The 26,986-nt window shown below is 38.6% G+C and overlaps 4 protein-coding genes across 7 annotated transcripts in view; 2 read left to right on the forward strand and 2 right to left on the reverse strand.

Moving 5' to 3' along the window:
* Positions 1-804: 804 nt before the first annotated feature.
* Positions 805-7,919, reverse strand: il12b2 (interleukin 12B 2). 2 transcript variants are annotated; one of them, XM_086314976.1, is made up of 7 exons: positions 6,903-7,919; positions 6,544-6,786; positions 6,130-6,232; positions 5,791-5,981; positions 5,358-5,506; positions 5,149-5,259; positions 805-2,004 (listed from the first exon to the last, which is right to left on the reverse strand). In XM_086314976.1, the coding sequence occupies exons 1-7, from the start codon at positions 7,090-7,092 to the stop codon at positions 1,852-1,854; spliced, it is 1,140 nt and encodes a 379-aa protein (XP_086171102.1). In that variant the 5' UTR covers positions 7,093-7,919; the 3' UTR covers positions 805-1,851. The 2 variants fall into 2 exon arrangements, with proteins under 2 accessions (XP_086171102.1, XP_086171101.1); XM_086314975.1 differs by lacking the exon at positions 805-2,004 and having other exon boundaries at positions 4,474-5,259.
* Positions 7,920-9,808: 1,889 nt separating this feature from the next.
* LOC147317707 (transcription factor BTF3-like) lies at positions 9,809-12,335 on the reverse strand. The gene is made up of 6 exons (XM_086314977.1): positions 12,248-12,335; positions 11,307-11,375; positions 11,111-11,224; positions 10,560-10,761; positions 10,404-10,457; positions 9,809-10,171 (listed from the first exon to the last, which is right to left on the reverse strand). Exons 2-6 carry the CDS (start codon positions 11,373-11,375, stop codon positions 10,125-10,127), a joined length of 486 nt encoding a protein of 161 aa, XP_086171103.1. The 5' UTR covers positions 12,248-12,335; the 3' UTR covers positions 9,809-10,124.
* A 413-nt stretch (positions 12,336-12,748) lies between these two features.
* On the forward strand, positions 12,749-19,553 carry utp15 (UTP15 small subunit processome component). The gene is made up of 12 exons (XM_086314973.1): positions 12,749-12,804; positions 13,369-13,480; positions 13,983-14,075; positions 14,239-14,423; positions 15,245-15,423; positions 15,785-15,910; positions 16,761-16,896; positions 17,091-17,175; positions 17,369-17,524; positions 17,673-17,774; positions 17,955-18,088; positions 18,874-19,553. The coding sequence occupies exons 2-12, from the start codon at positions 13,391-13,393 to the stop codon at positions 19,172-19,174; spliced, it is 1,587 nt and encodes a 528-aa protein (XP_086171099.1). The 5' UTR covers positions 12,749-12,804; positions 13,369-13,390; the 3' UTR covers positions 19,175-19,553.
* A 190-nt stretch (positions 19,554-19,743) lies between these two features.
* Positions 19,744-26,986, forward strand: part of LOC147317709 (rho guanine nucleotide exchange factor 28-like) — a 47,215-nt gene continuing 39,972 nt past the window's right edge. Inside the window, exons 1-5 of one of the 3 annotated variants that reach the window (XM_086314978.1) lie at positions 19,744-19,974; positions 20,624-20,710; positions 20,813-20,845; positions 25,635-25,776; positions 26,862-26,971. In XM_086314978.1, coding sequence (XP_086171104.1) covers positions 20,813-20,845; positions 25,635-25,776; positions 26,862-26,971 — 285 coding nt within the window. In that variant the 5' untranslated portion in view covers positions 19,744-19,974; positions 20,624-20,710. The remainder of the gene's footprint in view (positions 19,975-20,623; positions 20,711-20,812; positions 20,846-25,634; positions 25,777-26,861; positions 26,972-26,986) is intronic. The other 2 variants (XM_086314979.1, XM_086314980.1) reach the window with 2 other exon arrangements.

Here is a 26,986-nt window from a genome sequence, read left to right on the forward strand (position 1 = left end):
GCACGATATGGCAGCCTCGCTTCTGTCAGTCTGCCCCAGGGCAGCTGTGGCCACAACTGTAGCTTGCCTCCACCAGTGTGTGAATGTGAGAGTGAATGAATAGTGGTATTGTAAAGCGCTTTGGGTGCCTTGAAAAGCGCTATATAAATCCAATCCATTATTATGTCTGCATGCATAAATGCACTGACTTGCTGTCATGTGACCAAGTGTTTTAATATTTGCATTAACAAGCAATTATGCAAGTGCACCTAATAAAGCAGGTGTTTTTTCTCTCTTTATAACTTCCTGACCCAAAAAACTCTCGTGTCCTTCCTGACAACTTAATTGCTGTAAGAAATTCAATACCAGAAAAAAAATCAGGTAGAGTGTTAAACTAGAAAATAAGTACCTTTAAATCTAGGGGGAAAGACAAGGGAAAAATATAGAACCACACAGCTTGAGGGGACAGCACAACAGAGGGAGATACACAGGAGGAGAAGCGGGCAGACAGAGCACACCTGGGGAACACAGCTGAACCAAAGTCAGACTGATGAGACAGGGGAAGAAAAACTAAACATAATACACACGAGACTATCAAAATGGAAGAGGAAGTAACACACAATGAGACTCAGACTAAGACACATGGGCTTGAAACTGGGACTGGGGATAAACAGACATGGAAACGTGACAGATTGGAGAGACAAAGGAGCAAAACACAGAACAGACAGACACGGGTACATGACTGGAGAGACTGAAGGAATGACAAAACACGGATATGAGACTAGGACAGATATGAACAGAAATCAAGAACTATAAATACAAACTTAGAGGCACTGGAAAGTAGCAGGTTGTCCCATTTTACTGTATTGATTTAAACTATTTGCCAAAATGACAGAAATCAAATCCCAGTTAAATGAAAAAACAAAAAAATGTAATGCCCTAATAAAGGTTAATAAAGCTCATTTACATGTGAACTATCCACAAGCCTGCATGGCAAAACACAAACATTTATATCTATAACAGACAAGTCAAATACCTCATTAAAGTAAAGTTATTTACATAACGTAAAAAAAAATAAAATAAAATAAAAAACCAACTAAAACCTTTCTATCATGCTGAATTCATCTGACAAAGATGTAAAGTTTGTCAGTGTCTCTTTAAAGCCCATTTCCAAATGCATTTATAAAATCTTTTAACCAAAGTATTCTAAATTTTATTTGACAAAACAAGCACATTAGTATTTATAAATGATTTCAACTGAAGACATACAAAAATCATAAACAGACAATAGAAAAAAGCTAAAATCAGATCAGTCATAAGAACTTATATGTCCCAAATCGTGTATTCAGTAAAGTCTGCTTTGAAATTTCTTCTTATTACAAACTTTAGTGGGAATAAAATTCCTGCATTTTTCATTTATCTACCAATTCACAATCAACCAAAAATATCACATAAACATTTGCAAATTTTGTTATTTATAAAGTTTGCCATTATTTATAAATGTTATAATATCACATATGTACTATTATGATGAAAAAATCATTTCAAAGCTGGACATTTATAATTATAATTATATAAAATAACAATAAGAATAAACTTAAATACAGAAAAGTTTTTTTTTTTTAAAAGTGTTAGCAAATCTTTAAGGGTTTAATATCTCCATAACTGGTAAATGAAGGATATATGGTTTGTAAGGGAATTAATTGATGATGTCATGTAATTTATACATTTAAAAAATCAAGTATAAAATCCTTACCATCCACAGTATTGAATCTCGACTCAAAATCAATATAGTTTAATAATTACATTTCATATATAAATCTACTCTCACCAAATGTATACACTAGACCACTATCAATCACTGTCCATGTTTTATTGTGGATAATATTTCACACTTGAGTTAGCGTGCTTCTTCCTTTTTCTCTTCTCTTCCTTGCAGTCATTGAAAACCTCAGGCGACAACTCTGGGCAACAATATTTTTCAGTTTTTTTGCATCGGCATAGTCGATGTTTTCCAGTTTTCACCTGCAATGAATCAATGACGTATTATTATGTCTGAAATGATAATGTGAACATTTCAAATGCAATGCTTCGTTTACAAATATTAGCAGTCACACCTATTCAAGTAGTAAGTAAGTAAAAAATTTTTATTAAGCGCTTTTCGTAGACAAGCAGTCACAAAGCGCTGTACACAAACGTCAAAATAAACAGAATTTTAGGTACCAAATTAGGCAATATAGACAATACAAAAGTAATACTGCATTCACATTATAGCACAATATTTTTGTGCTATATTTTGAGGGGTTTGTGTGTCCCAGGGATCCCACGGCTATGTTGTCGGGGGCTTTTTGCCCCCTGGTAGGGTCTCCCATGGCAAATTGGTCCTGGGTGAGGGACCACACAAAGAGCGATTCAGAAGACCCCTATGAGAAGACCATCAAGGGAACAGGGTTACCGGGGCCCCGCCCTGGAGCCAGGCCCGGGGAGGGTGCCCAAGGGTGAGCGTCTGTTGGCCGGGACTTAGTCCATGGGGCCCGGCTGGCCACAGCCCGTAAAAGGGGGCATAGGCCCATCTTCCTGCAGGCCCACCACCTGCAGGAGGCACCGTAGGTGTCAGGTGCATCGACCTGGATGGGCGTGACTGGGAGAAACGGCCTGTTATTGGACTTCTGTGCAAACCACAGTTTGGCCATAACGAACACCATGTTCGAACATAAGAGTGTCCATAAGTGCACGTGGCACTAGGACACTCAAGGCCGCTGGTCAATGATCAATTTTGAAATCGTATCATCAGACCTAAGGCCATATGTTCTAGACACTTGGGTAAAGAGAGGGGCTGAGCTGTCAACTGATCACCACCTGGTGGTGAGTCGGATGTGGTGGCGTGTGAGGACACTGGACAGACCTGGTGCACCTAAACATATAGTGAGGGTGTGCTGGGAACACCTAGCAGAGGCCCCAGTCTGTGAGATCTTCAACGCACACTTCTGGCAGAGCTTCAACAGCATTCAAAGGGAGACTGGGGACATTGAGTCTGAATGGACCATGTTCAGCATCTCTATTGCCAAAGCCACTGCACTGAGCATGCTGCTGCAAGTTGCTTGGTGCCTTTCGTGGTGGTAACTCCTGAACCAAATGGTGGACACCAGAGGTGAGGGGAGCCACCAAGCTGAAGAAGGAGTCCTATTGAGCTTGGTTACCCTCTACAATGTTGCGTGGAGATCAGGGGCAGTACACCTGGATTGGCAGACCGGGTTGGTGGTTCCCATCTTTAAGAAAGGGGACCGGGTGATGGCCTCAAGCTCGCTTTGGAACGGTTCGCAGCCAAGTGTGAAGCGGTGGGAATGAGAATCAGCACCTCCAAATCTGAGGCCATGGTCCTTAGCCAGAAAAGGGTGGAGTGTGCACTATGGGTCAGGGATGAGTTCTTTCCCCAAGTGGAAGAGTTTAAGTATCTCGGGGTCTTGTTCACGAGTGATGGGAGAAGGGAGCGGGAGATCAGGAGACGGATTGGTGCTGCGGCTGCCGTGATGCAGGCGCTGTACCAGTCTGTTGTGGTGAAGAGAGAGCTGAGTGTAAAAGCGAAGCTTTCAATTTACCGGTCGATCTACCTCCCTACCCTCACCTGTGGTCACGAGTTGAGGGTAGTGACCAAAAGACAGAGATCACGGATACAACTGGCAGAAATGGGCTTCCTCTGAAGGGTGGCTGGCCACGCTGAAGAGATTATATCTCTTGGCTGGCCTGGGAATGCCTTGGTGTTCCCCCAGACAAGCTGGAGGAGGTAGCATGGGAGAGGGACCTGGCCTCAAATAAGAGGAAGAAGATGGATGGATGGATGGATGGAGTTTTCAGTATGCTAACTACTATGTGAAAATCAGTATGCTCTGGTAAAGCTTTGATAACCTTTCTTGGATTTTACTGTTAAATATTCCTGGCTGAAAAAAAGCTAAAAAAAAATCTGTACTACCATAAGGTCTACATTCACACAAGCTTATCTCTGGGAATGATGTGTTTAAATGAAAATATTAATATTTTCTAAATAATATTCTAAATTTAAAAAAACTTTAAAGCATTTACATTTGTTTCTCAGTATCAATCCTAAGAACTTAACAGTGCATGTAACTTATCAATACAACATAAGGCATGTACTTATAAATAGGCTATAGTTCAGACATGTATATAAACTATATTTTTATATGCATGTATATTCCTCTTCTTTCAGCTGCTCCCTTTGGGGGTCACCAAATTGAAATGTGATGCAGTTAACTATGAAAGGAAAACTCAGTAGACCTACATGCTTCTAGTAACTAAAGTTTCATGACAAAACACATAAGTGTAGGTTTAAGTACCATTGCGTTACAGAGGAATTCTAGAGTTTCTTTTCTGTTTTGGTCAGTCACTGCACGCATGACATGAGCAACACATAAATGAAGTAGGAACGTATAAAAGGAAGGAAGCTCAAAGCTCTTTTAATAGCATGCTGATTTGCACTGTGGCAAACCACCAAATACACAGAAACGCCAACTCACTTGCACAGAAGTAACAAGAACATAAAGAAAAATGTGTGACCATTGCTCAAAGTTCAGCCTATTCAATGGCTCGTTCAAACTTCTGATTCATGTTTGAGATTGTGTGCTACGCAGATTTTCCTTAACCTTGATGTCCTTAAATGAGCAAAACTATAGAAACCCTTGAAACCTCAGCTGACTGCTAAATATAATTTCACAGTGAATCACACACCCGTCTGTGTTTTAAGTTGGGGCTGGAAGGCTAACAGTAGGTTTAAATATATTTAGTGTCTACGTACATATTTAGGTTTCCATTGACTTTCCCACAAAAATTTGGTCTTACTAGCCACCTATTTGGGGAATAATAGTGCATTTTTGGTCTATAATGGTGTTTACTTTACTTACTATATATGTAATTTCAAATAAATAAGTATAAATAAGCATTTAAATAAATAAAAGTTTGTGTCTTAATAAATAAAATCATTATAACAAGTGTGTTGGACAGATCCTTTGAAGTAAAGACAAAACAAAACCAAGTAGAAACAGGAGGAACACATGGCAAAAAACCACAGGGACATGAGAGGACATTGCAGACTTGTAAGAAGAGATAACGAGCAAAAGCTGACAGTGGTGGACTCAGATAATATCAGTAGGTTACATTTTTCCAGGGAGTCCACTGACTCCAGTTGGAGAGCACCAGTGAGTCTCTGGAGCGAACCCTGAGCTTGCTGATTTTCTTTGGTATCAGAGTAGATGATGAATGTCCGGTCTAAAATCAGACAAGAGATAAGAGATCAAAATGCAGTGGCTATAATGACAGACATTTAGATCTCATAAGATTTTGTTTTAGTGTAAGATTGTGCATACTTGGCCATCATCTCTAAGCACATATTCAATTTGGTGCTCCAGACTGAAGAAGCTGTAAGGTGCTGACCAGGTGGATGGTGGAGCAATGGTCACATTCACGTCCTCGTTCACTAACTCACACTTGACAATCTGGGGACTGTCAGGTTTAACTAAGAAGAAGAAGAAGAAACAGTAAATAATATCGTCCATGTGTGTATATAAAACAATAATTTAAACACAAACATATGTGTATATATATTTAACATGAATCCATTTGCCTTTAGATTCAGTTAATGCATTAACGTTACTGTTTCACTTAAAACTTTATCATGCATGGACTGCATACATAGACTTTCTTTTTCATCAGAAAATGTTTTCAAAAGGGAAAAGATGCTTTGTAGTTGATAGTCTTCTACTGAATGCCATTGATGTAGCTCAGTTTTACTCAGCTTACCAATGTCTCTGAGATAAAATCTCTTCGATGTCCTGAAAACGGACAGCTCACGTATAGCCTCAGCAGTGAGTTCAAGCATGGTGCTTTCCTCTGCGTAGGGTGAGAGGTCGTGAGACATCTCAAACTGCAGTTCCCCCTCTGCGAGCCGCCGACTGATACTAATCCACTGGCAGGACTCTGAACTTTTACTGCTAATAAAACAAGCAGTAAAAAAAAAAACAGAAAACAAAATATAACAAAAAAATCAAAAATACACACATCTCAGGTGATTCGTCTAGTTTGGGCATCTTAACTGTAATTTGTCTAGGTTATTATTTCTTTTTAAGTTTTAAAATTTACCAGTTATGACCCAGTCCAAGACGCACTGCTGTGTATCCTTTGCCTGTCCAAGTGCAGTTGAAGTTACAGTCATAAGACTTTGCCCGACAGTTAATGGGAGAATCTGTAATGATAAACAATATCTTTAAATTCTAAAGTAATTTAAATGTTTGGGTGAAAAATGACAGCAAACATCACTACATTTTGTAAAATGATACTTCACAGAATGGTTAACTTAAAGCCCTAATCTCACCTACTAGAGAGAGAGAGAGAGAGAGAGAGTGTTTTACCCAAAATGTCAGGCAGTATAAAAGTGTCTTTATTAGTGCTATATGTTGACTGTGTATTAGCAATATAGGTTCCCCTAGTTGAAAAAGTCCCATCATTTAGAGCATGTGAATGGTAGGATGAATGAAAAATGAAAGAGAAACTCACCAATTGTGTCTTCTTCATCAGCCTTCAGCAGCAGATAGGTTGAGGATAGCATCTCTTCACCTCTCCAGCAACTGTAGTCACCCAAATTTGGTGTACCTATATCTGACACGGTCAGGTTCTGACCATTTAGCTCTACATTTTCTTCATCTTCCAGTGGATCGCCATTCAACTTCCATGTGACGATGTCGTCAGGTTTTGAATTGCAGGTCAGTGTGTAATTTTCATTCCTGTTTGCCACCGCAACTACACAAAGATAGAGAAGATAGACAGATAGATAGACAGAGAAGAAGTTAGTAGGTGAACATTTTAAACCACAAATGAATATTAGGAAAATGTTTGGATCATAAAAAAAGACATACAGTTTTCTGGAAAGTGGTTGAGTTCGTGAGCTCCCGTGAGGCTGATCATTAGAAGCCCAAATGTCCACAGTGGAAAGGTCATCTGAGGAATTGTGTGACAGCAAAAAGCATTTATTGAAAAACAATTCATCACTTGCATTAAAATAAGTATCGTGTGATTTTTAGTGAAACAATATGTAAAGTGACTCATGGAACATTCAATTGGCTCAAAGTTAATTTAGTTGAGAAAATGCATTGAAAATAGGTAATTTGCTTCTTATTCTGTAATATAGATATGAAATTAAACTAACTAGAATTTAATTTATATATATGTATAGATAGATAGATTTATATCTGGAAAAGAACTCACCCTGAAGTGATGTCAAAAGCAAAAGTGCAGACGTTCTGTCACCGCGATCTTGATGATTGTATGGTCTAACTGCCCACAGAGCAACAACTTTATATTGCGATGCATGATACACATCATCAACACCTCCACCTCCAATGTGACACTTTGGGAGAGAGAAACTGACCGATCTAGTAAGTGATAAGAGTATGCACATTTCCTCTATACTGCTTTGCATGTCAAATTTTTTTACACAGTGAAGCTGTGACTTTCGTACAGGGGACTAAAAGATAAGAAATGTGGGTGTTCAGTAGGGTGGGGGGTTGCCCTTAGCCTTTAAGGTGAAATACAACAGTATAATACAATGTTTGATAAGTGCTTATCTGAGAATGGATTTAAAAAATTATTTTTAAAAAACTATTGCAATCACAAAAACAGGACACACAACACATTTTATGTTCAATATTAATGCGACCAAACATTTTCTTGGTTGGCTCTTTATGTGCTAACACGCACACAGACACACTGGTTCCTGCTTCTCAACTTTCAGTTTTTATGTTGGTTTTTTTATATAACCAGGGCTGTAAATGTGGGGCAATAGCACTCCTTGGTATCAGTCTATGCAACCTGTGAATAGAACAAAGAAGCACTGATCTTTCAGTCATCAAAAGCTAATGTAATACTATAACATAAACAACATTTTTTTTAATTCAAAGTCTTTTGAGAACAGGCTCAACCCTATTGACATTAATAAATACAGCTGGTAGCAAAAAATATATCAGTCACTTATGATTAAAAAAAAATAAAGCAGAATAAATGTGACATTTATGACTAGTAACCACCCTTATCCGATCAGACAAACCTGGGCTAAAGGGTGCATTTTTTCTGTATTGCTCTGAATCACATGCTGACTTTGCTACTGATGTTAAGAAATCCATGATCCACAGTAAATGCCTGTTTTTATAGTGTTTTTCACAAAACAAGCCGCTAAAAAATGTTACAGAGAGGTTACGAGAACAAGCTATTTCCACTATTTCCTCGCTCTTTGCAGTCAGAATGATTGCTCAGCTCATTGCAAAACATATTGTGAGATTAATCCAACAAAATTGCAAAACATAAGTGGAACATTTCTTTTTATTAGCTGCTTATATGTACACTGTCTTTATTGTAATTCCAGACTGAAATACCAAAAAAATGATCTAACATTTCTTTGATCAGATAAGCAAGACAGACCAAAACTGTTCTTTAAGAGGTTTCCCCCCATGATATTATCATTGTCATGCTCCCAAAACCTCAAAAACATGCACACACATTACACCGGAAAGGAAAGACGGACACAAAACAGGACTTTCCCTCTCATTAGTCATGTAGACCAAATGTCAGCTATGACCTAACTAGACCTTTAACTAACACTTTGGTCATGTTTTTTATTCTCGCACATACTATGCACACATCAAATGCTCCCGTCATATCTTTAACTATGTGAAAGGTACTTCCACAAAACTGTAGAGGGCTGTATTATTATTGGGTCTCAAAAATCTTTTCTGCCTTTCTACATGCTGGTTAAGGTTAACAGAACCTATGTCCAATAAATTCAGAGAAAATTGTTAGGCACTTTGAAAAGAAATCGTTTCAGGTTTCAGTTCCTCAAAAACCTAAAAAGCCATATTATTCATTAATCATCTTTCATGCATGACTTCAAAGAGCTGCATAGTCACAGTTGCTCAAATTATTTCATACTTTGTGTTTTTACAGTTTATCATACAATACTTGAACCTAGTTTCTACGACTGAACTTAAAGCTTATTTTGATCAGTTATTCATTTAATGTGTATATATTACATTTCAACTTCAGCTTAAGAAATTTACAACTAAAATGTTTACTTACTAGTAATTGGACTTTAAAGGTCAATCAAAGCTCATAAAATAAGGTAAAGTTTTAAAGTCCCAGTTAATTCAGTGTTACTTCCGCATGAACCCCAAAACTGAAAACATTTGTATCCACTCCACATTCAAAACTGTGCCAAGCTCTGAGATCACGTCAGTCCAGATAAGATTCTGACAAACAGAAAAAAAAAACACTATGTCAAGTGTTTTGTCAACATATTAATAGTGATTAAAAAAAATTAAAGAACAGAAGTACACAACACTGAAGAGGAAAGAGATGTTTTTTTGCTGTAAATGAGTGGAATTCTCTAACTTTATAGACCACATGTTCTATTTACATTAGTGATGGATGCCTTTTATTCTGAATAGAAAAAAACAACAAAAAAACACTTAAACACACTGGGGAATCCAGAAGAGGGGCTTAATGTGGTACTTTCCATATTAAGAGGAACAACACTGCCTGTTTATAGAAGCATATACAGGTATTTTTCTACCCTGAATGTGTTTGTTTTTAACCTTTAGGATTATCAAACAACTAGAAAGAGGTAAATATCATTTCTGCCTACACATGCCTCCTAATAGGTTACACACTTAACATTAGACTTTGTGTTTGGCCGCAAGCATTTCAAATGTACTGTGGGGATAGCAAAATACTTTTCTTTTGAAATTTGAAAAAGAACAGCCAAAGCATATGATAAATGAGAAAAGTAATTTTTATTACATGATTCATTCCACCATAACATTTTTCCACGTGTGGACATCACAATGCAGAAGAGGCAGCGTGAGAAATAAAAAGGTTTGCACATTCCACTTAAATAATTTCACTCGTACTGCAGAACAAGTGACACGAAGGGCTTCGTAAAAGCTTCCATAAAAAGCTGATTTGACTTGTTTTATACCAACTGTAACACTTTGTGAACACAAAGCAAAAACAGATGAACAAAGCTGATGAACCTTCTGTGCCAAAGCACGGCGAGCCAGAAGGTTTTCCAAAATGTTTGCTGGTGGTTGTTAGTTTGCTTCATCCTTTGAAGCCTCATCAAAGTTTTCAACGAGATCTGAAAATGGAAAAGGGAGAATAGAGAGGGGTGTATAGCAGATCAAGACAAAAAAACAAAACCGTTGCCCAAGTAAGAATAAGCCCTTAGACTTAGAATTGGTGGCAGAAGCCTGCCTTACACTCATATCCACATATGTTACTAAACATTTTAAACCAAATAAGGGGACATATATCCCATGTGATCAAGTCCAGGATAGACAGACTTGAATGTGATGGTTATATTTTCTTACCTGGAACTTCATCATCTTCCTCTTCAGCAGCAACCATGGGAGCTTTGTTGTCTCCTGGTGTTTAAGAATGCGGGGAAGGAGGAAGACAAAGATGTTGAGAGAAAGAATTCAAATCTACTGCAAACAAACAGGTCAAGAAAAGAGCAGTGTGGGCACCTGGTTTAGGCAGATTCTCTGCTAATCTCCGGAGGCTGGTGAGACTGTCAGCTCCCAGCTGGTTTAGGATTCCCGGGAGCATCTCTGTGATCTGTTTGTTCTCAGCGTGTCCTGTGATTGTAAAAGTGTTGGCAGCCAAGGAGGCCTGAACCTTTGGGTTATTAAAGTGGATCACTGTCCCGTGGTTTGTGAACATATTCACCTGAAGTGGTGGTGGGGTGGGGAGTGGGGGAAGAAAACAGTTTAAGGTAAGTGTAAAAGAAGACAATGCACAGTCCAAACACCCTTTTCCAACCATCTCTCGGGTCCTCATCAGCTGACAACAACTGGTTTCCACTCAGATGGCTTACACCACAGATTCTCTTTTATTTCCTTAAAAAAAAAAGCTTATCTAAAATGTTGTTTTGTTCCTCAGAACCAATGAAGTTTAACATTTAAAAAGTACTTCAGTATCTTAACATTGCTTATTAATAAATTTCAGCACTATAAATCCATTAAATGTGAATGACTGCCTATGCTGTGCTGTACATTACAGAAAGAACCTGCTGTACCTCTTCAATGCCAGAGATATTGTTGACTCCCAGTTTCTTCAGGGAAAACTGCAGCTTCTTATCATCTGCTGTAGCCGTTCTGTGCACCACCTTCTTCTTTCTGCGAGCTGACCCCTAAAGAGCAGAAACGTTAGAGTCGATTTTAACTCACGACTCAAAGATTACACCCAGTCTCTAGCATATGAAACCGACTCACCTTGCCGCCTATGCGGACCTGAGCCTGCAGTTTGGCAAGCTTTTCCTGGTTCATTATCGACTCCTTCATCTAGTGTTAGACACAACAGATATATATAATAAAAGGTAGGTTAGTCTGGCTGTAAACAGTTCTTTTTAGTGTTTCCAGAAATTACTGTAGAATCTTTGTATCTTAGAAAAGTTGCCAAGGAAAGCCACCTGGGATTCAGTGCCAAGTGCCTTACTCACGAATGTCAGTCATTTGGGGGAAAAGAAAAGAAAAATCTCCCTTGACACAATTACTCAGAACTAAATTTGGTTAACTACTCATTTTTCATTTAGAGGCTGAGCAAGATGTGGGACTCGCGAAAATATAAAACATGCAAGTTTGTATGAAGGATCTCTCTGGATACCCTTATGACTAACACAGAAGCAATTTCTAAAACTATACGCCATCAATCGATGACATAAAACATGAAAACGGTAATAACGAAGTGCCAACTTCAAACTTCCCCAACTCCCGACCTGAGCTATGTTGTCTCAAGAAATTAACGAGAATGCACAACTGTCCCGGCCAAAAATAGCTGCACACCGCAAGTCTCGGCTGAAGCCCTTCATGAATCAGAGGTGGTCAGCTGAAGTCAGAGCCCTGAAACGTCATAAACCCGCTTTCCCAATATGTTCTTACGATGCAAACTTCTGCTTTTTGATCAAACTCTGACGGCATGACACTTATTTAGTCTAACAATATTCACAAATTATGTCAAAGGAGCTACCAGCTAGTTAGCAATTCGAGCTAAACAACTAGCCCAGGCCTCTTAAACTGATGTTAGCATTCAGGTACAGCTGATGCCTTCATTGCGTTAAAACCCGTAATACAACTGTGGAGGGGATGTTCAAACGTCAGGAGTCAAACTTTATGAGTCTAAGACATCTAAAAGGAGTAGACGGTAGTGAACTAACCTGAGAGTGTGTAAACACGCGGGTCACACCGTTGATAAGGGACAGGAAAAAGGAGCGAAATCCGGAAGTGACGCCTTTAGATGCCGGATGGCAAAAAAGCTTACAAATATGTCCAGTGATTTAAAAACAGCGTTAATCCCAGTGTTATCGAATAAAAAATAGTTAAAAACTTAGAAAACAGCTACTTTTAATGTAGTTAAAAATATGGGCTACTGACGATGATCAGATTTCATTAGCAGAAAAATACATATATTTACTTAATATCCAAATATTATCGTTCTATTAGCTTTATTACCAATCACATATATTAACAAAAATACATATAAATATAAAGGCTTTCACTTTAAGTATTCATTTAGTGAACATTTTACGGTATTCCACAACGGAAGTAGTCACGCATGTAGTCATGGCGTCCTCCTGTTCACGAGAGACAACGTGATTACTCGATAACATGAGAAACTTTTTGTTTACTTAGACAGCCAATATCAGTATCATCCAATTTCAGCATATCATAAGAAAAAACTACGTTTGCACTTCTGGACTTTTTCACTTGAAAGGTGAGAACCGTCAGAGCTCAGTTTAAAGAAAATGCTAGCTGGCTAAAGTGCAGTGTGCTAGCTAAGTTGTGCCTTACTGAACACGTTGGGCCACTGTCCGAGTAATTAACTGTGTTTGATTTGAATGTAATAACTTTGTAAAACTTTCAGCTATTCGAGAAAAACTGCATGTCTTCGATTGTTATGTACAACAACGCGTTACAGTGAAGTAAAGTCGTTAGGTCGCCAGTTCCAATCTCGGGAAGGTCTAATATTCGAAGTAAAAGGTGGAGAGCACTCCAATACAGTCCGCGTTGAACAGAAAAAAGGTTTAATTTAAAACTGTTTAAATGTTGTTGAAAAATCACAGTGATACTGTCACATTCTGAATTCTGCTGTACTCCCAAACTGAAGCAAAATCATGTTAATGTTATCTAATCTGTTACAATCGAAATAGAATTTACCGTTTTAGACAGAAATGTACGTTTGGATATTGTTGGTCACAAAAGGAGTTCTTGTTTTTCTACCTGCAGTTTTTAAGAGTAAATATGTATCCCTGTTTTTATCCCTTATTTATCTTCACAGACGTAAAGTGATTAGCACAGAAATGGCTTCATTTAAACCCACAAAAATTCAAGTTTATCCAAAACTTGGAGAGAAAGTCACTCAAGACACACTCTACTGGAAAAACTACAAGGTAAGACTTTTCTCTCCTATGCGGTTTATTATCAACTAAAAATGTCCTTTATGGTATAATCACTATTTTGGTTTGTTTATTGTCCCCTAAAACTTGTTATTTTAAGACCATTCTATCTCAGTAATGCGTCATTGTCAATGTAATAGCTTAATAACAGAGTTACACTTTTCAGAAGACTAACTCTTCAGCATATTCAGACTTTGGAATTGGACTATGAATAAATAACAAAATATGTTGAAAGAAAATGACTAATTTTAATTACTTTGGCACTGTGCTGTAGTTGTTTGCACTTCGCCTCACAGTAATATGTCCAAAAACATGCTTAACTGGTGATTCTAAATTGACCATATTTTTTAATATTAACCTGATTGGTTGTCTCCATGTTAGCCCTGAAACAGATTAGTGATATCAGATAAGACAACGGAAAGAAAATGGATGGATGACATTTACTAATAATTGCTTTAAATCCTTTTCTCGTCTTACTTTGTTTCTCTTCCTACAGGCTCCAGTCCAGATAAAAGAATTTGGCGCAGTCACAAGCATAGACTTCTCCCCGGTGACTCCACATAATTTTGCTGTGACAGCATTCACAAGAGTATGTTAGCTTTGCTTGTATTAATGTAGAATTTTCCACTCAGTTTAATCTGGGTTCACTTTAACAATTCTGGCTTATACTCGCTTCTTAATGAGTAATAAACTTTTAAGTATGCAGGATGTGTTTAAGATGTCTTCTAATTCAAACACTCATTTTGTTACAGATCCACATTTATGGGCCATTTTCCCAGGAGCCTGTCAAGTCATTTACCCGTTTTAAGGATACAGCTTACTGTGGGAGGTTCAGGTCAGATGGTCAGCTCCTTGTGGCAGGATGTGAGGACTCTGTCGTGCGACTATTTGATGTTAGTGGCAAGGTGGCCCTCAGGCTGTTTAAAGGGCACACAAAGTAAGTTTTACGCAAGCCTCTGTCTGACTGTGACAAAGTGTTCTGTCATAGAATTTAAAGGAAGGGTTACAAAATAAGCTTAATTTCAATTTGCTGATGCACTTTGAGGTTACTACTATTCTTGGCACTCTAACTATCATCTAATTGGCTATGATGGCAGTTAGGAGGAAATGCCTGTGTATCACATTTTCTTTGCTCACTTTCAAATCCACATATAGCCTCTATAGCACTAATGTTGAAGGAACCAAAACAAATCATCACTATTTAAAGTTTGTGGTTTACAGCATGTTGCTGTGTGGTGTTTTTATCTTTAATAATAAAATGTGAGTGAATTGTTGAGGATTCTTGCTTTCAGCAGCCTAATTTCTTTCCTTATGTCACTTTCACCAGTAGTTACAAAAGTAAAAATCAAAACATGTTACTAATGACCATTGCTGATGATTTATTTTATTGTTTATTCAAACATTTTTGACGATTTCAAACTTAATTTTAGTCTTATTGGTTATTACCTGTTCACCTGCAATACTTTTATGACCCACCAGGTGGATACTCTCCACATTAGAAATCAATGGTCTACCACTAAAACCATAATGCTGATGTCCTGTTAAAATGTCTGATTGACTCTGATGAGCTGGCAGTGTCTTATGAGGTTGTTTTTTTTAGTAAAGGAGTAGTTGAATGATGATTTCTTGAGTGATCCATCGACTGAATTTGATGATGACATCAAGAATTCTGACAGCCTGTATTTCTGTCTTATAAAAGTGCAGTCTCAAACGTGAGCTGATATTAATCATGTCATTTGTTTTTTATTTTTTTCCCAGAGCAGTACATTTAACAGACTTCACCTCAGATCGTTACCAGATCCTCACAGGGTCGGATGACTATACTTGTCGACTTTGGGACATTCCAAATGCCACTGAGCTCACCACCTACACAGAGCACACAGATTATATTCGCTGTGGTGTCACAAGCAAACTCAACAGAGATCTCTTCATAACTGGTGAGATAGAAGCTCATTTTTAATTGTGTGTGGAAATATCGAGAGGAGGACAGGAAGTTAACATTTTGCCCTGTTGGCATCAATCACACTCATTTTATATTTCAATTTCGAGTGCAATTTTTACCAACAGTCATGTAATGAAAGAAAAACATCTCCTGCACCACATAATGGAGGATTCAAGCAGCGAACAGTAATCTCATTAATGTAATGTTAAGACAGAAGTACACTAATTCATATTCAAAGTCAGTAACTGCAGAAAAACTACATAATCTCACTCCAAATGCTACCATCTATTGTTGAATCAAGTGACGCTGCAGATGGCCTGATTTTGTGTGACTAACATTTGATGCTCTTTTTCTAGGATCATATGACCACACAGTGAAACTGTTTGATGCCAGAGTGGAAAAGAGTGTGATAACCATGGACCATGGCCAGCCAGTGGAGAGTGTCCTCCTCTATCCCTCTGAGGGACTTCTTGTGTCTGCAGGTAGTCACCAGTATAATTCATATAATTCAAACACTGACTGTCTGCTGAGCTAATTTTAAGCTTCACACCTTTTTTACTTCCTGGAATTAGTTGGCATACTTTTAGTCATCTGCAGTTTAAAATAATCCTTGTTTATCTTGCACTGGGCCTAGGTGCTGCCCCTAGTAATAATCTATTGTCTGGAACTAGACATGGCTACGAATAGCCTACCTTTAAGCCAGTACTCTTCTTAGTAGATGGATGGAGCTGCTGTGCTCACAACCCTTTTATGAAATGACAATTTGAAGGATGACCGACACAAGAGTAGGAGAAAACTGTCTAAAACTGACCACTTAAACCCGGCTGAAACCTGGGTCTGTTTGCCTATACGGATTACCTGTACATATGCTGACTTCATTATTTGAAACCTTGGCCATGTTTAATATGAGCATCCACCATCCTAACACTACATATATTGTAGAAAATAAGGAAAAGCATCATAGACCGCGATTTAATGATTTCATTCTTATGTGCCAGTTCTAAGGCTGAATAAATGGGAAAGTTGTGCCAGGAATGGTATCTGGTGCAAAATCTATGCCAAATTATCCAGCTGCTATGGCAACTACTTGGAATAACTAACTTGTGTTGAGTACTTATTTAGTACTTGTTAAATACTCATTTAGAACGTAATTTTCTTGGACTACAACATAGGGCAACAACAGCAGTCCATTTCATGCTTCACTGTGGCTGCAGTTCAGACAAACGTTACAATATTTTTATTTTATTACGTGCCCTCATCTACAAACCTTACATTATATTTAATCATGGTTAACCACAGCATTAAAAAACCTTCAATCCCTTTTTTTTTCAGGAGGGCGCCATGTGAAGGTTTGGGATCTGCTAAAAGGAGGCCAGCCTCTGGTGTCACTGAAGAACCATCACAAAACTGTCACAAGTTTGGCTCTCAGCAGCAACGGACAGAGACTGCTGTCAGCTTCTCTTGACAGGTAAATGTCAAACGCATGCACGTCTGTCATAACAAAGAAAGAGGAAATGTTCTAACTGGTGGAATCAAACGTCACAATGCTGAATATTTAGTTAATAGTACATGTGTAAATCATGTGCTTGGTTTTGTTCTGTGTACCTAGGGCGTTCATGAAAGGAAAGTTGATTTAATGCATATCCCGTGTTTGTCTTTCAGGCACGTGAAGGTGTACAACACAACAAACTACAAAGTGGTCCACAACTTTGACTATGCTGCTTCTATCCTCAGTCTGGGTTTGGCTGTAAGTCATGCACTTGAGCCTTTGTTAGTTGCTAAAATATATATTTTATTTACTATTTCAACCTTTCTGTAGATGAAGTGCATTCACTGAATACACCACCAAAGTGAGCTTAGATGGGCGAGATCAGCTATAAGAATTCATTCTGTTTCTTTAATTGATAAAAGTAAAACTCTGAATATCTTTTTCTTTTTAGCCGGATGATGCGTCCATTGTTGTGGGTATGACCAACAGTATTCTGAGTATCAAACACAGGAAAAACCAAGAAGATTCAAAGGAAATAGCTGGCCAACAGAGGCGCCGTCCATCGTATCGTGTCTTTGTGAAAGGGAAAAATTATGTCCCTAAACAGGCAAGTTCACGATTAGTAACACGTAGAAGGTGTGAAAATCATTCTCAGATGTAATGCAAAGTGTTAAGTGTTAACACAAAATCAGATTGACTCATGAGACTGTTTGATTTCTCACCCTTGATTCATTCAATTCTTGGTTCTTCTCTAGGATGATTATCTTGTCAGTAAGCCTGTCAAAGAACATTTGGCCAAATATGACAAGCAACTTCAAAGGTTTAACGTATCCAAGGCTTTGGATACAGCTCTGGGGGTATGCAATTTATTGATTTATAGTGTTATCATTATATCATTGCTGAGGTGCCTTTTAGTCTCCGTGTTGTTCATTTTACAGTGGGCAGTACACAACAGTATGTGCAGTTATTTTGGAAAAATAAAAGTTTAAAGTATTATTGTGTTTAATGTTCAAAGGTATTGTTTTTTTTGTTTATAGACATATATTAGATTCAGAAAGCCTGAGATCACCGTGGCTGTTATAAAGGAGCTGGATAGAAGAGGAACACTGAAGAATGCACTGGCAGGAAGGGATGAACGAGGGCTCTCTCAGTTACTCAACTTCATCATTGGGTGAGATGCCAGAGAAAACTGAGCCATAATGTTAGCATTATGACCCCTCACAAACGAAGTGAATAACAGCCTCAAGGTCTAAAAAAAATTACACTAATTATTTGATCGGTCACTTTTGGACCACAGACACTTTTGTGTAGTTCCTCTAATTCTTGAAAGACGTCTCTCCAATTTTGTGTGTCTGCACTGCAGGAATTAAAGTGAACTTAGGGAGTTTTTTATTTTTATTTTAAGTACCCGTTTCAGGGTAAAGAACCTTTGGCACAAAAAAATCCCCTTTGACTGATGTAAGTGTGATTTACGAATTTGTAGGTCAACACTTGGTTCTAAAATACGCACTATTACTTTACATCTTTTGTCTAGTGTAGAATTTACAAATAGCTGTCTGAATTCTGAAAATGCTTCACAGAAAGTACCATTGCTCCCAGCGTTTTTTGTTCTTTTTCTGTTTCTATCATGGATAGTACCCCATATAAAACATGGGACACAACCACACGGTAATTACCACATAACAACAGTGCAACAACAGTGGCTGCATATTTAGGTTCTGTCGTAGGGGAATCTACAAAGATTCCCCATGGAAGTAGAAATCAGGTCTTAGCTTGCTCTATGTCTGTGCCTCAGCAGGTTAGAGCTGTTTTGGTGGCACAAAAAGTACCAAAAGAGAAGTCATAATGTTTTGGCTCATTGATTTGAATGCTTTGAGTTTTATAGTTTGCAGCTGTACAACAGATCATGCAGAAAAATGTTTCCCACATTCATTCTTTTTTTTCTGTTTCATCCAGGAACTTGGTTGATGCCAGATTTACTCCTGTCCTCGTAACAGCAGCCGAGATGATCCTGGACATCTATCAGTCAGTCATTGGCCAGTCACCCGTGGTGGACCGACAGCTGCTGCGGTTGCAGGACCTTGTGAAGAGAGAGATCGAGTTCCAGAAGGACCTTTTGGAGGTGTTGGGAATGTTGGACACAATGTTTGCTTCCTCCCTCCCAAGAAAGGAGGTGCCATGCTCTGGCATTGGCAGGTCGAATGGTCTGACTCAGGGAGAACAAAGCACCTCAAAACCACAGCTGCAGGTCACCTGAGACTTATAAGCTACTTTAGACTGGGTTTAAGTACCTTTTAAAACATTTCTTAATGGACCATCAGACGCAAAGCTCCTGTCTAGGACATTTCGAAAAAGAAAGGTGCAAGTTTTAAGAGACTGACGAAACCACAGTCTCACTCTGGTGATTTAATTCAGTGTGACTAGCACAATAAGGATCAGAGAGACCATACATTTACTGTATGAAGAATATCTGAATGTGTGGATGTAAAGCATCCACACATTGTACTAGAAAGCTTATAATTGCAAGTTGAATTGTAAATGCGAGTCTGTATGCATGGTAGTGGCTGAGTTCACTGTGAGTGTGTATTTTTATAATGTAAATGTTTCATGAGCAAATAAAAAATAAGTCGTTTGCCATTTCCACACTGACTGATTATAATTGTTTAATTGCTTTGAACAACAGGCGCAGTAAATTTCCATTGTTAAAATGAATGTTTTTGTTTATATAGCCTGGCACAGTTTTATCGCCCTCCATTGGGGGGCGCTGTAACCTCAAAGAAACTGAACTTTCACTCGTAAAGGAGGAATTTGCATGTAAGCAGACGGAAGACCGAAGGCTTAAACAGAGACAGGAGAGGATGCTGTGTCAGTGGAGGCTGAGGCTCAGTCTGCAAGCGCATCAGCACCGACTGTCGACCCCTTCCCAACTTGTAGCCTAAATACGGACAGTTGAATTAGCAGTTAGCAAAAGGAGGATGAATCCGAATTAGAGGGATTTTTCTCCCCCACATATAAGCGTGCTGCCAAGGTTCTGTCGGAGTTTGAGCCCCTGTGCAGGTGGGTGCGTCAATATTTTACTTGAGGAATTAGTTCAGTGTGTGTTTTGCATGCAGTCTTACTGACAGTTTGCTAACTCGTTAAGACTCCCAAAACAGCGTAATTTAAAAAGCTTTTAACAATAAGTAAAATGACTTTGAGCCATCAAGAAAAAATACAATTGCACCTTAAGATAGGTGGAGGATATTTTATGAGAAATAGCCACTGACGTCCCAACTGGAATGAGCACTTCTGCTGTGTCATATAGCTAGCATATTTACAAAATAGCGCAAAGTCCCCCTACCCCCTTTAAATTGTTTTTCCTTTGACACTCTGATATTTAGTTAATGTTATTTAAAATATATATACCATTTTAAATGTAAATGCAATGCAGTAATTAAAAAAAAAAGCAATTTTTTTCTTTAAAAATAGTTGTTTTACAGGGATTGTGTCCAGTTTAGGAAGTGACCACTGATACAGAACCGATCTGAACCCTGCAGGCTGAAATCCAATCGATTTCCTACTAAACACGCAGGCACACACACACACACACACACACAGCAGATTTGGGAACATTTGGCGTTTCGGTGCTTCAACACACCAAGGCAGAATAGTATCATCATTAAAATCATTATTCTTGGGATCAAAAGATTATCCTGTCTCATCACAGGACCCCTGACTCAGCACGGCACATAAAAGGTTTGGTAATCTCTTCAGGATCAGAGGAAAAAGCAGAATAACCAAAATAACAAAAGAGGTAATGGGTAGTCACATGGCCACTCCAAGTGTGCAGTGTGTTTTCTCTTTTTCATTTTAGTCTCTCAGTTATCTTTTTGTTTTATGTTTGTCTTCCCTGCAGATGGAACTGAGCAGAAGAAAAGTGCCTCTGTATGTAAGTATGCGCCCCAGTTTGCAGCCTAGATCAGCTTCTTAAATTAATCTCAACAGTTAGTTTTCCCTCTGGAAAATCTCTAAAAATTGAGTTTGGAATTCAGTGAGAGATCAGCATCCTTGTTTATAAAATGAAAGTCACTGACAGATTGTGCTGTGTCTGAAAGGGTGTGACTGATATGTCTTCCTATGTCTGTTCATCATGTTAGCTGTAGTTTCTCTGTACGATTTATTTAAATGTGAACCCAGTGACCCTTTCACTGTGTTGTTGGAAATGGTGTTTTCAGACATATGAATAAATCATTTCTGTGTTGTTGTTTTTTTGTTTGTTTGTTTGTTTTGCTGTTGAACGCTAATTCAAAGTAACTCAGGGAAAAAAATAAACACATCTATCAGCACATACAGTGGGGCAAAAAAGTATTTAGTCAGCCACCGATTGTGCAAGTTCCCCCACTTAAAATGATGACAGAGGTCAGTAATTTGCACCAGAGGTACACTTCAACTGTGAGAGACAGAATGTGAAAAAAAAATCCATGAATCCACATGGTAGGATTTGTAAAGAATTTATTCGTAAATCAGGGTGGAAAATAAGTATTTGGTCACCTCAAACAAGGAAAATCTCTGGCTCTCACAGACCTGTAACATCTTCTGTAAGACGCTTTTCTGTCCCCCACTCGTTGCCTGTATGAATGGCACCTGTTTGAACTCATCATCTGTATAAAAGACACCTGTCCACAGCCTCAAACAGTCAGACTCCAAACTCCGCCATGGCCAAGACCAAAGAGCTTTCGAAGGACACCAGGAAAAGTATTGTAGACCTGCACCAGTCTGGGAAGAGTGAATCTACAATAGGCAAGCAGCTTGGTGTGAAAAAATCAACTGTGGGAGCAATCATCAGAAAATGGAAGACATACAAGACCACTGATAATCTCCCTCGATCTGAGGCTCCACGCAAGATCTCATCCCGTGGGGTCAAAATGATCATGAGAACGGTGAGCAAAGATCCCAGAACCACACGGGGGGACCTGGTGAATGACCTGCAGAGAGCTGGGACCAAAGTAACAAAGGTCACCATCAGTAACACACTACAACGGCAGGGAATCAAATCCCTCAGTGCCAGACGTGTTCCGCTGCTGAAGCCAGTGCATGTCCAGGCCCGTCTGAAGTTTGCCAGAGAGCACATGGATGATACAGCAGAGGATTGGGAGAATGTCATGTGGTCAGATGAAACCAAAGTAGAACTTTTTGGTATAAACTCAACTCGTCGTGTTTGGAGGAAGAAGAATACTGAGTTGCATCCCAAGAACACCATACCTACTGTGAAGCATGGGGGTGGAAACATCATGCTATGGGGCTGTTTTTCTGCCAAGGGGACAGGACGACTGATCCGTGTTAAGGACAGAATGAATGGGGCCACGTATCGTGAGATTTTGAGCCAAAACCTCCTTCCATCAGTGAGAACTTTGAAGATGAAACGAGGCTGGGTCTTCCAACATGACAATGATCCAAAACACACCGCCCGGGCAACAAAGGAGTGTCTCCGTAAGAAGCATTTGAAAGTCCTGGAGTGGCCTAGCCAGTCGCCAGACCTCAACCCCATAGAAAATCTGTGGCGGGAGTTGAAAGTCCGTGTTGCTCGGCGACAGCCCCAAAACATCACTGCTCTCGAGAAGATCTGCATGGAGGAATGGGCCAAAATACCAGCTACTGTGTGTGCAAACCTGGTAAAGACCTATAGTAAACGTTTGACCTCTGTTATTGCCAACAAAGGTTATGTTACAAAATATTGAGTTGTATTTTTGTTATTGACCAAATACTTATTTTCCACCCTGATTTACGAATAAATTCTTTACAAATCCTACCATGTGGATTCATGGATTTTTTTTTTCACATTCTGTCTCTCACAGTTGAAGTGTACCTCTGGTGCAAATTACTGACCTCTGTCATCATTTTAGGTGGGGGAACTTGCACAATTGGTGGCTGACTAAATACTTTTTTGCCCCACTGTAGGTGACAATAAGATCCTGGCATTTGTGTAGCTACCTACCAAATTGGTAACTCCGTGATTCATTCGCAGTGATGTTTTTTATTTGTATTTTACTTGATGAAAGAGAAATTGTAATTGCTGTGTATTTGATATGTGGCGTTTTTGATCATGGTAACCCTTTGAACCCCTGCTGCCTGTGATTAAGCTGTACACAAACAGGGCATGACTTTGGTCAAATATTATTTTTATTGGTTTGGTGGCCAAACAGTGCAAGAAAAATCATGCTCCTTTCGAGATCAAAGGCAGATGTTTTGCTCACATTTAGTTCAGTAATCTATAACTAATGTCATGCCCCTGATAGTTATTACAATTTTTAAAACTCAAAAGCATGTGTCTGAAAGTGTGTGTCTGTTACTATTGTGATCATTGTCCTGTTGCATGACCCAGTTTCAGCCAATCTTTAACTGTTGGGACAGTTTGACTCTAGAATACTTTGGCATACAGATGCTCCACTCAATGACTCCAATGTGCCCAGGTCCTTTGGCTGTTTGTGCTGATATGCTGTGCTTGTTTTTTGCCAAATGGGGCACTGTGCATTATGACCATCTCCACTTTGGTCTCCTCTGTCCAAAAGACGTTGTTCCAGAAGTCTGTTGATTTGTTCAGGTGCAACTTTGCAGACTTTATAGGATAATTTGATCACATACAGAAAAATGCTTTGTTGTATTAGTGCAGATCACTTAGCAACACAACAATGCATTTGACCAAGTGTATGACACTGGATTTCTGCATTTTCTGGATAATATTTTTGAAACATAACATTAACCTAAGTATTATAACAAACCAAGCACACCCCTTTGCGAAAACAAAACAACTTGAGTAACAGTAAATGGAGCAGAATCACTGAACTGGTCGAGTCAAACTTGGAGGCAGCCCACCCAGCAACTGACAGGACCTATAGGATGTGCTGCCAACATCCCTGTCAGGCACCACAAGACAAGCACAGAGCTCTCATGCTCATACCTCAGCAAGTCAGAGCTATTTTGGCAGCATCACTTGGATCTAAACAGTATGAGACAAGTGGTTTTGATATTGTAGCTGATTGGTGTATGTGCTCACATCCACATAATAATATGCTATCCTTCAAGGTGCAAAGTAAAAAGTAGCATATGGCCACACTGGCTCACTTCATATCATTGAAAGCACCAGAAATAGTTTTGTTTGAAAGTCTGCTCCAATCCATTCTTCTTCTGCCTCTGGCATTATCAACAGATATTTCCAGTATTTCATTTAGTGACCACATTACCATTAGTGGTCACGGTCTGGTCAATCATACAGATGTAGAGAGTCTTAATGAGGGTCCAGGAGAAGCCTGGTTGACGTTTGAGGATTTGTGGTCAAATAGAAATCTTCCAGACATGAAGAAATAAATAAGTGAACGCAAAGGTTAGATTAGGTGAGACAATGAGAAATGGAGGCAGGATTACTCAAAGTGTCCTTATTTTAGTCAATAAGAGGAGTGAAAGCAAAAAGCCTCTGGTTTTATTAACCATGAGAAATCAGGTCAGCTGTTGAGGCCAAAAGAAAGACTACTGAAAATACACTCTTAAGCCATCTACACTAATCTGTAATGTATATTGCATTTCACGGTAAACCTTACCTTTAGGACCTACATTTTGGCTGCAGCTTTTTTTGCCTCAGGCCTGTTCCTCTACTCCCGCCTCAGTCAGTCTTTTGATAGGTTTCCAAGAATAACCCACACAATATGTCTTGTGGCCTCAATACACTGGTCTATTGAGGCCACTGTAGGTGGACAAATTGATATTGTCTACAATAGATTTCTTCCCCTGTGACTGTTGGATGGTGGTGAAAAAGCAGCAGCTCTGTTAAAAGACAACTAGCCTGGGAAGCTTTTATTTTGTAGCTAGTGAAGCTAGTTCATGTTCAGCCTTTATACTTGAAATCTTTTGGTTGCATTAGTTATAACCACGTATTCAAAGTGGAAGCATCACACGAAGACAACAGCATGGACCCAGAAATGTGCAAAGATGCAGAAATCTGTTGAAAAACTTTGGAGACTGCAAAAAGTAGCAACTAGCCAAAGAACATAGTGGATGTATTTATATGTACTTGTGAGTAAAGAGTGAGTGCTAGACTTTCTCAAGTGGTTACTAAGAAGACTGATTAAATGCTAGTGTTGTTTATATTTACTGAAAGTGTGAATAAGCAGCTGTTTTCTCACAATTGCCATATGAACAGCTTGCCACTTTTTGGCTGACAAGTTAAAAAAATGAATAGCTTGTGCTTTCAATATAACATAAATATTATTTCAATATATAAAACCTCAAGGTCTCAGCAAATCAGATTTCTGGGATCCTTAAAGACTTGTATTGTTTTAATATAATTAACAGAACAGTTATAGGATGTCTTATTTTTAGATGTGTACTAGTCGATTTATTTATTTATTATTATTATTATTATTTATTATTTATTATTTGTATCATTCTTTCTTTTGCCTTAAATGAGAAATCTAAAGTCTTGTAGCCTGTCTGGATCAGGACAGGTCTTTGAGGAGGCGCTAAGGCATTCCTGTTTTTATTGAGGAGGGATGGTTTATTGTACCCTCGAGAGGAATGCTATCAGGGGATTTTGTGTACTTTACAGAAATCTAGAACATCAGAATCAGAATAAAGTCTTGCTCTAAAATGAGCCTGTATACTTAACAATAGATGTATTTTTTTGATCGGTAGCGTCTTTCTTCTTTGTTTTTCCTCTCGACCTCTTCCACCTTCATTTATCCCAGGGCGAAGCAAAGGTATTTGCATTGCTGGATGGTTTTGACTCTGCGCCAGAAGATGCAGAGGTTTACATTGTTTTGGAAGGATCCACACTGATCCATGTCACCAGGGCTCACAGTGATGTCATGCTCTGCTTTATTGTGCCCGGTATGTTTATGACTTTCTGATGTAAATTACACAGTGATTTAAGACTGTGTAAAAGTCTTAAATCACCCTCTATTTCTTTGTATTTTCCTAGGAAAATTAGAAATACATACAGCGAACATACATGGAAATATAGTTTCCTCACTGTTTCAGTACCTTCGGATGGTTTCTTAGATCAACTGAATAACAAGATGCTTCTCTCGGATCCTGTGTCACAACTTTGCTCAATTTTTTTTCTTCCTATTTCTTAACATGGTTTTCAGATAGTGTTCCTCCATTTTAATGTTTGTTTGTTTTTTAGGCCTTCCACTTCTTTTGTCCTTGACTTATTTGGATATCCTGAAGCTATTGCTTAAAGAAAACTCATAAAAATTACATGAAAGTTTGGCTCTTTGGAAGCAAAATGTAAAGAAATGACGGGTGCTTTAGGATTTTTGCACAATATTTTATGTTCTCATGTCTAATGCCGTATTTTGGTATTTTACGAAGCCATCGTCAAACATTAGTATATTCTAGCAATCCCATGTTTTTCCACTTTTTCACTTCCGATTATATATCAGAATACCTAAAAGAAGTATGTATTTGAATTTGGCTTACACATAAACATGTCCCTACAGTGGCTTGAGGTCTGACAGGGTGCAGAATCTTAGCAGCTTCCACATAGGAGTGAAACAGCTCCATGAACAATATGTCATTATTACTGAGCCTCTGTGTAGGTTGACTCAAACAACAGGCAGTCCTGCAGGCTTTGCACTCTCAAACATACTAACTCAATGCAGAAATGCAGAAAACAAAAAGTGCCTTTGTTAGCATCCAAAAAGAAAAGCTGATACTCAAACATATCCAAGGGCTTGGAGGCATTCTTAAAGCCCTGTAACCATGGTGTGTTTTTGTAGTGTTGACTAATTTCTCACAAACCATAAATCCTTTTGATAGATTTCCTTTCACCCTTTTGGGCTTCTATTTCTGTTTATTAAACACAGTTTGAACAAAAAAATCTGTAACTTTTGGAGTTTTTTGTTCCACCATATAAAAAGATATTGTTTATTTAACTGATGTTAAATATAACTTTTGTTGTGCTTGCTTAGGCCATAATCTGGCAGAGATGGTTTCTGTCCAGGCATACCTGTGCTCTGAAACTATACCTCTCACCTGGGTAGGCGAGGCTTCATTAGAGTATGTTCATGATGATGCTCAGGTAAGAAAAGCCAAA

This window comes from Aulonocara sp. 'chitande type north' Nkhata Bay, linkage group LG12 (assembly GCF_057382095.1).
Source record: "Aulonocara sp. 'chitande type north' Nkhata Bay isolate Kocher_YH1m ecotype deep benthic linkage group LG12, A_spYH_male_GT1.1, whole genome shotgun sequence".
Taxonomy (NCBI): Eukaryota; Metazoa; Chordata; class Actinopteri; order Cichliformes; family Cichlidae; genus Aulonocara; species Aulonocara sp. 'chitande type north' Nkhata Bay.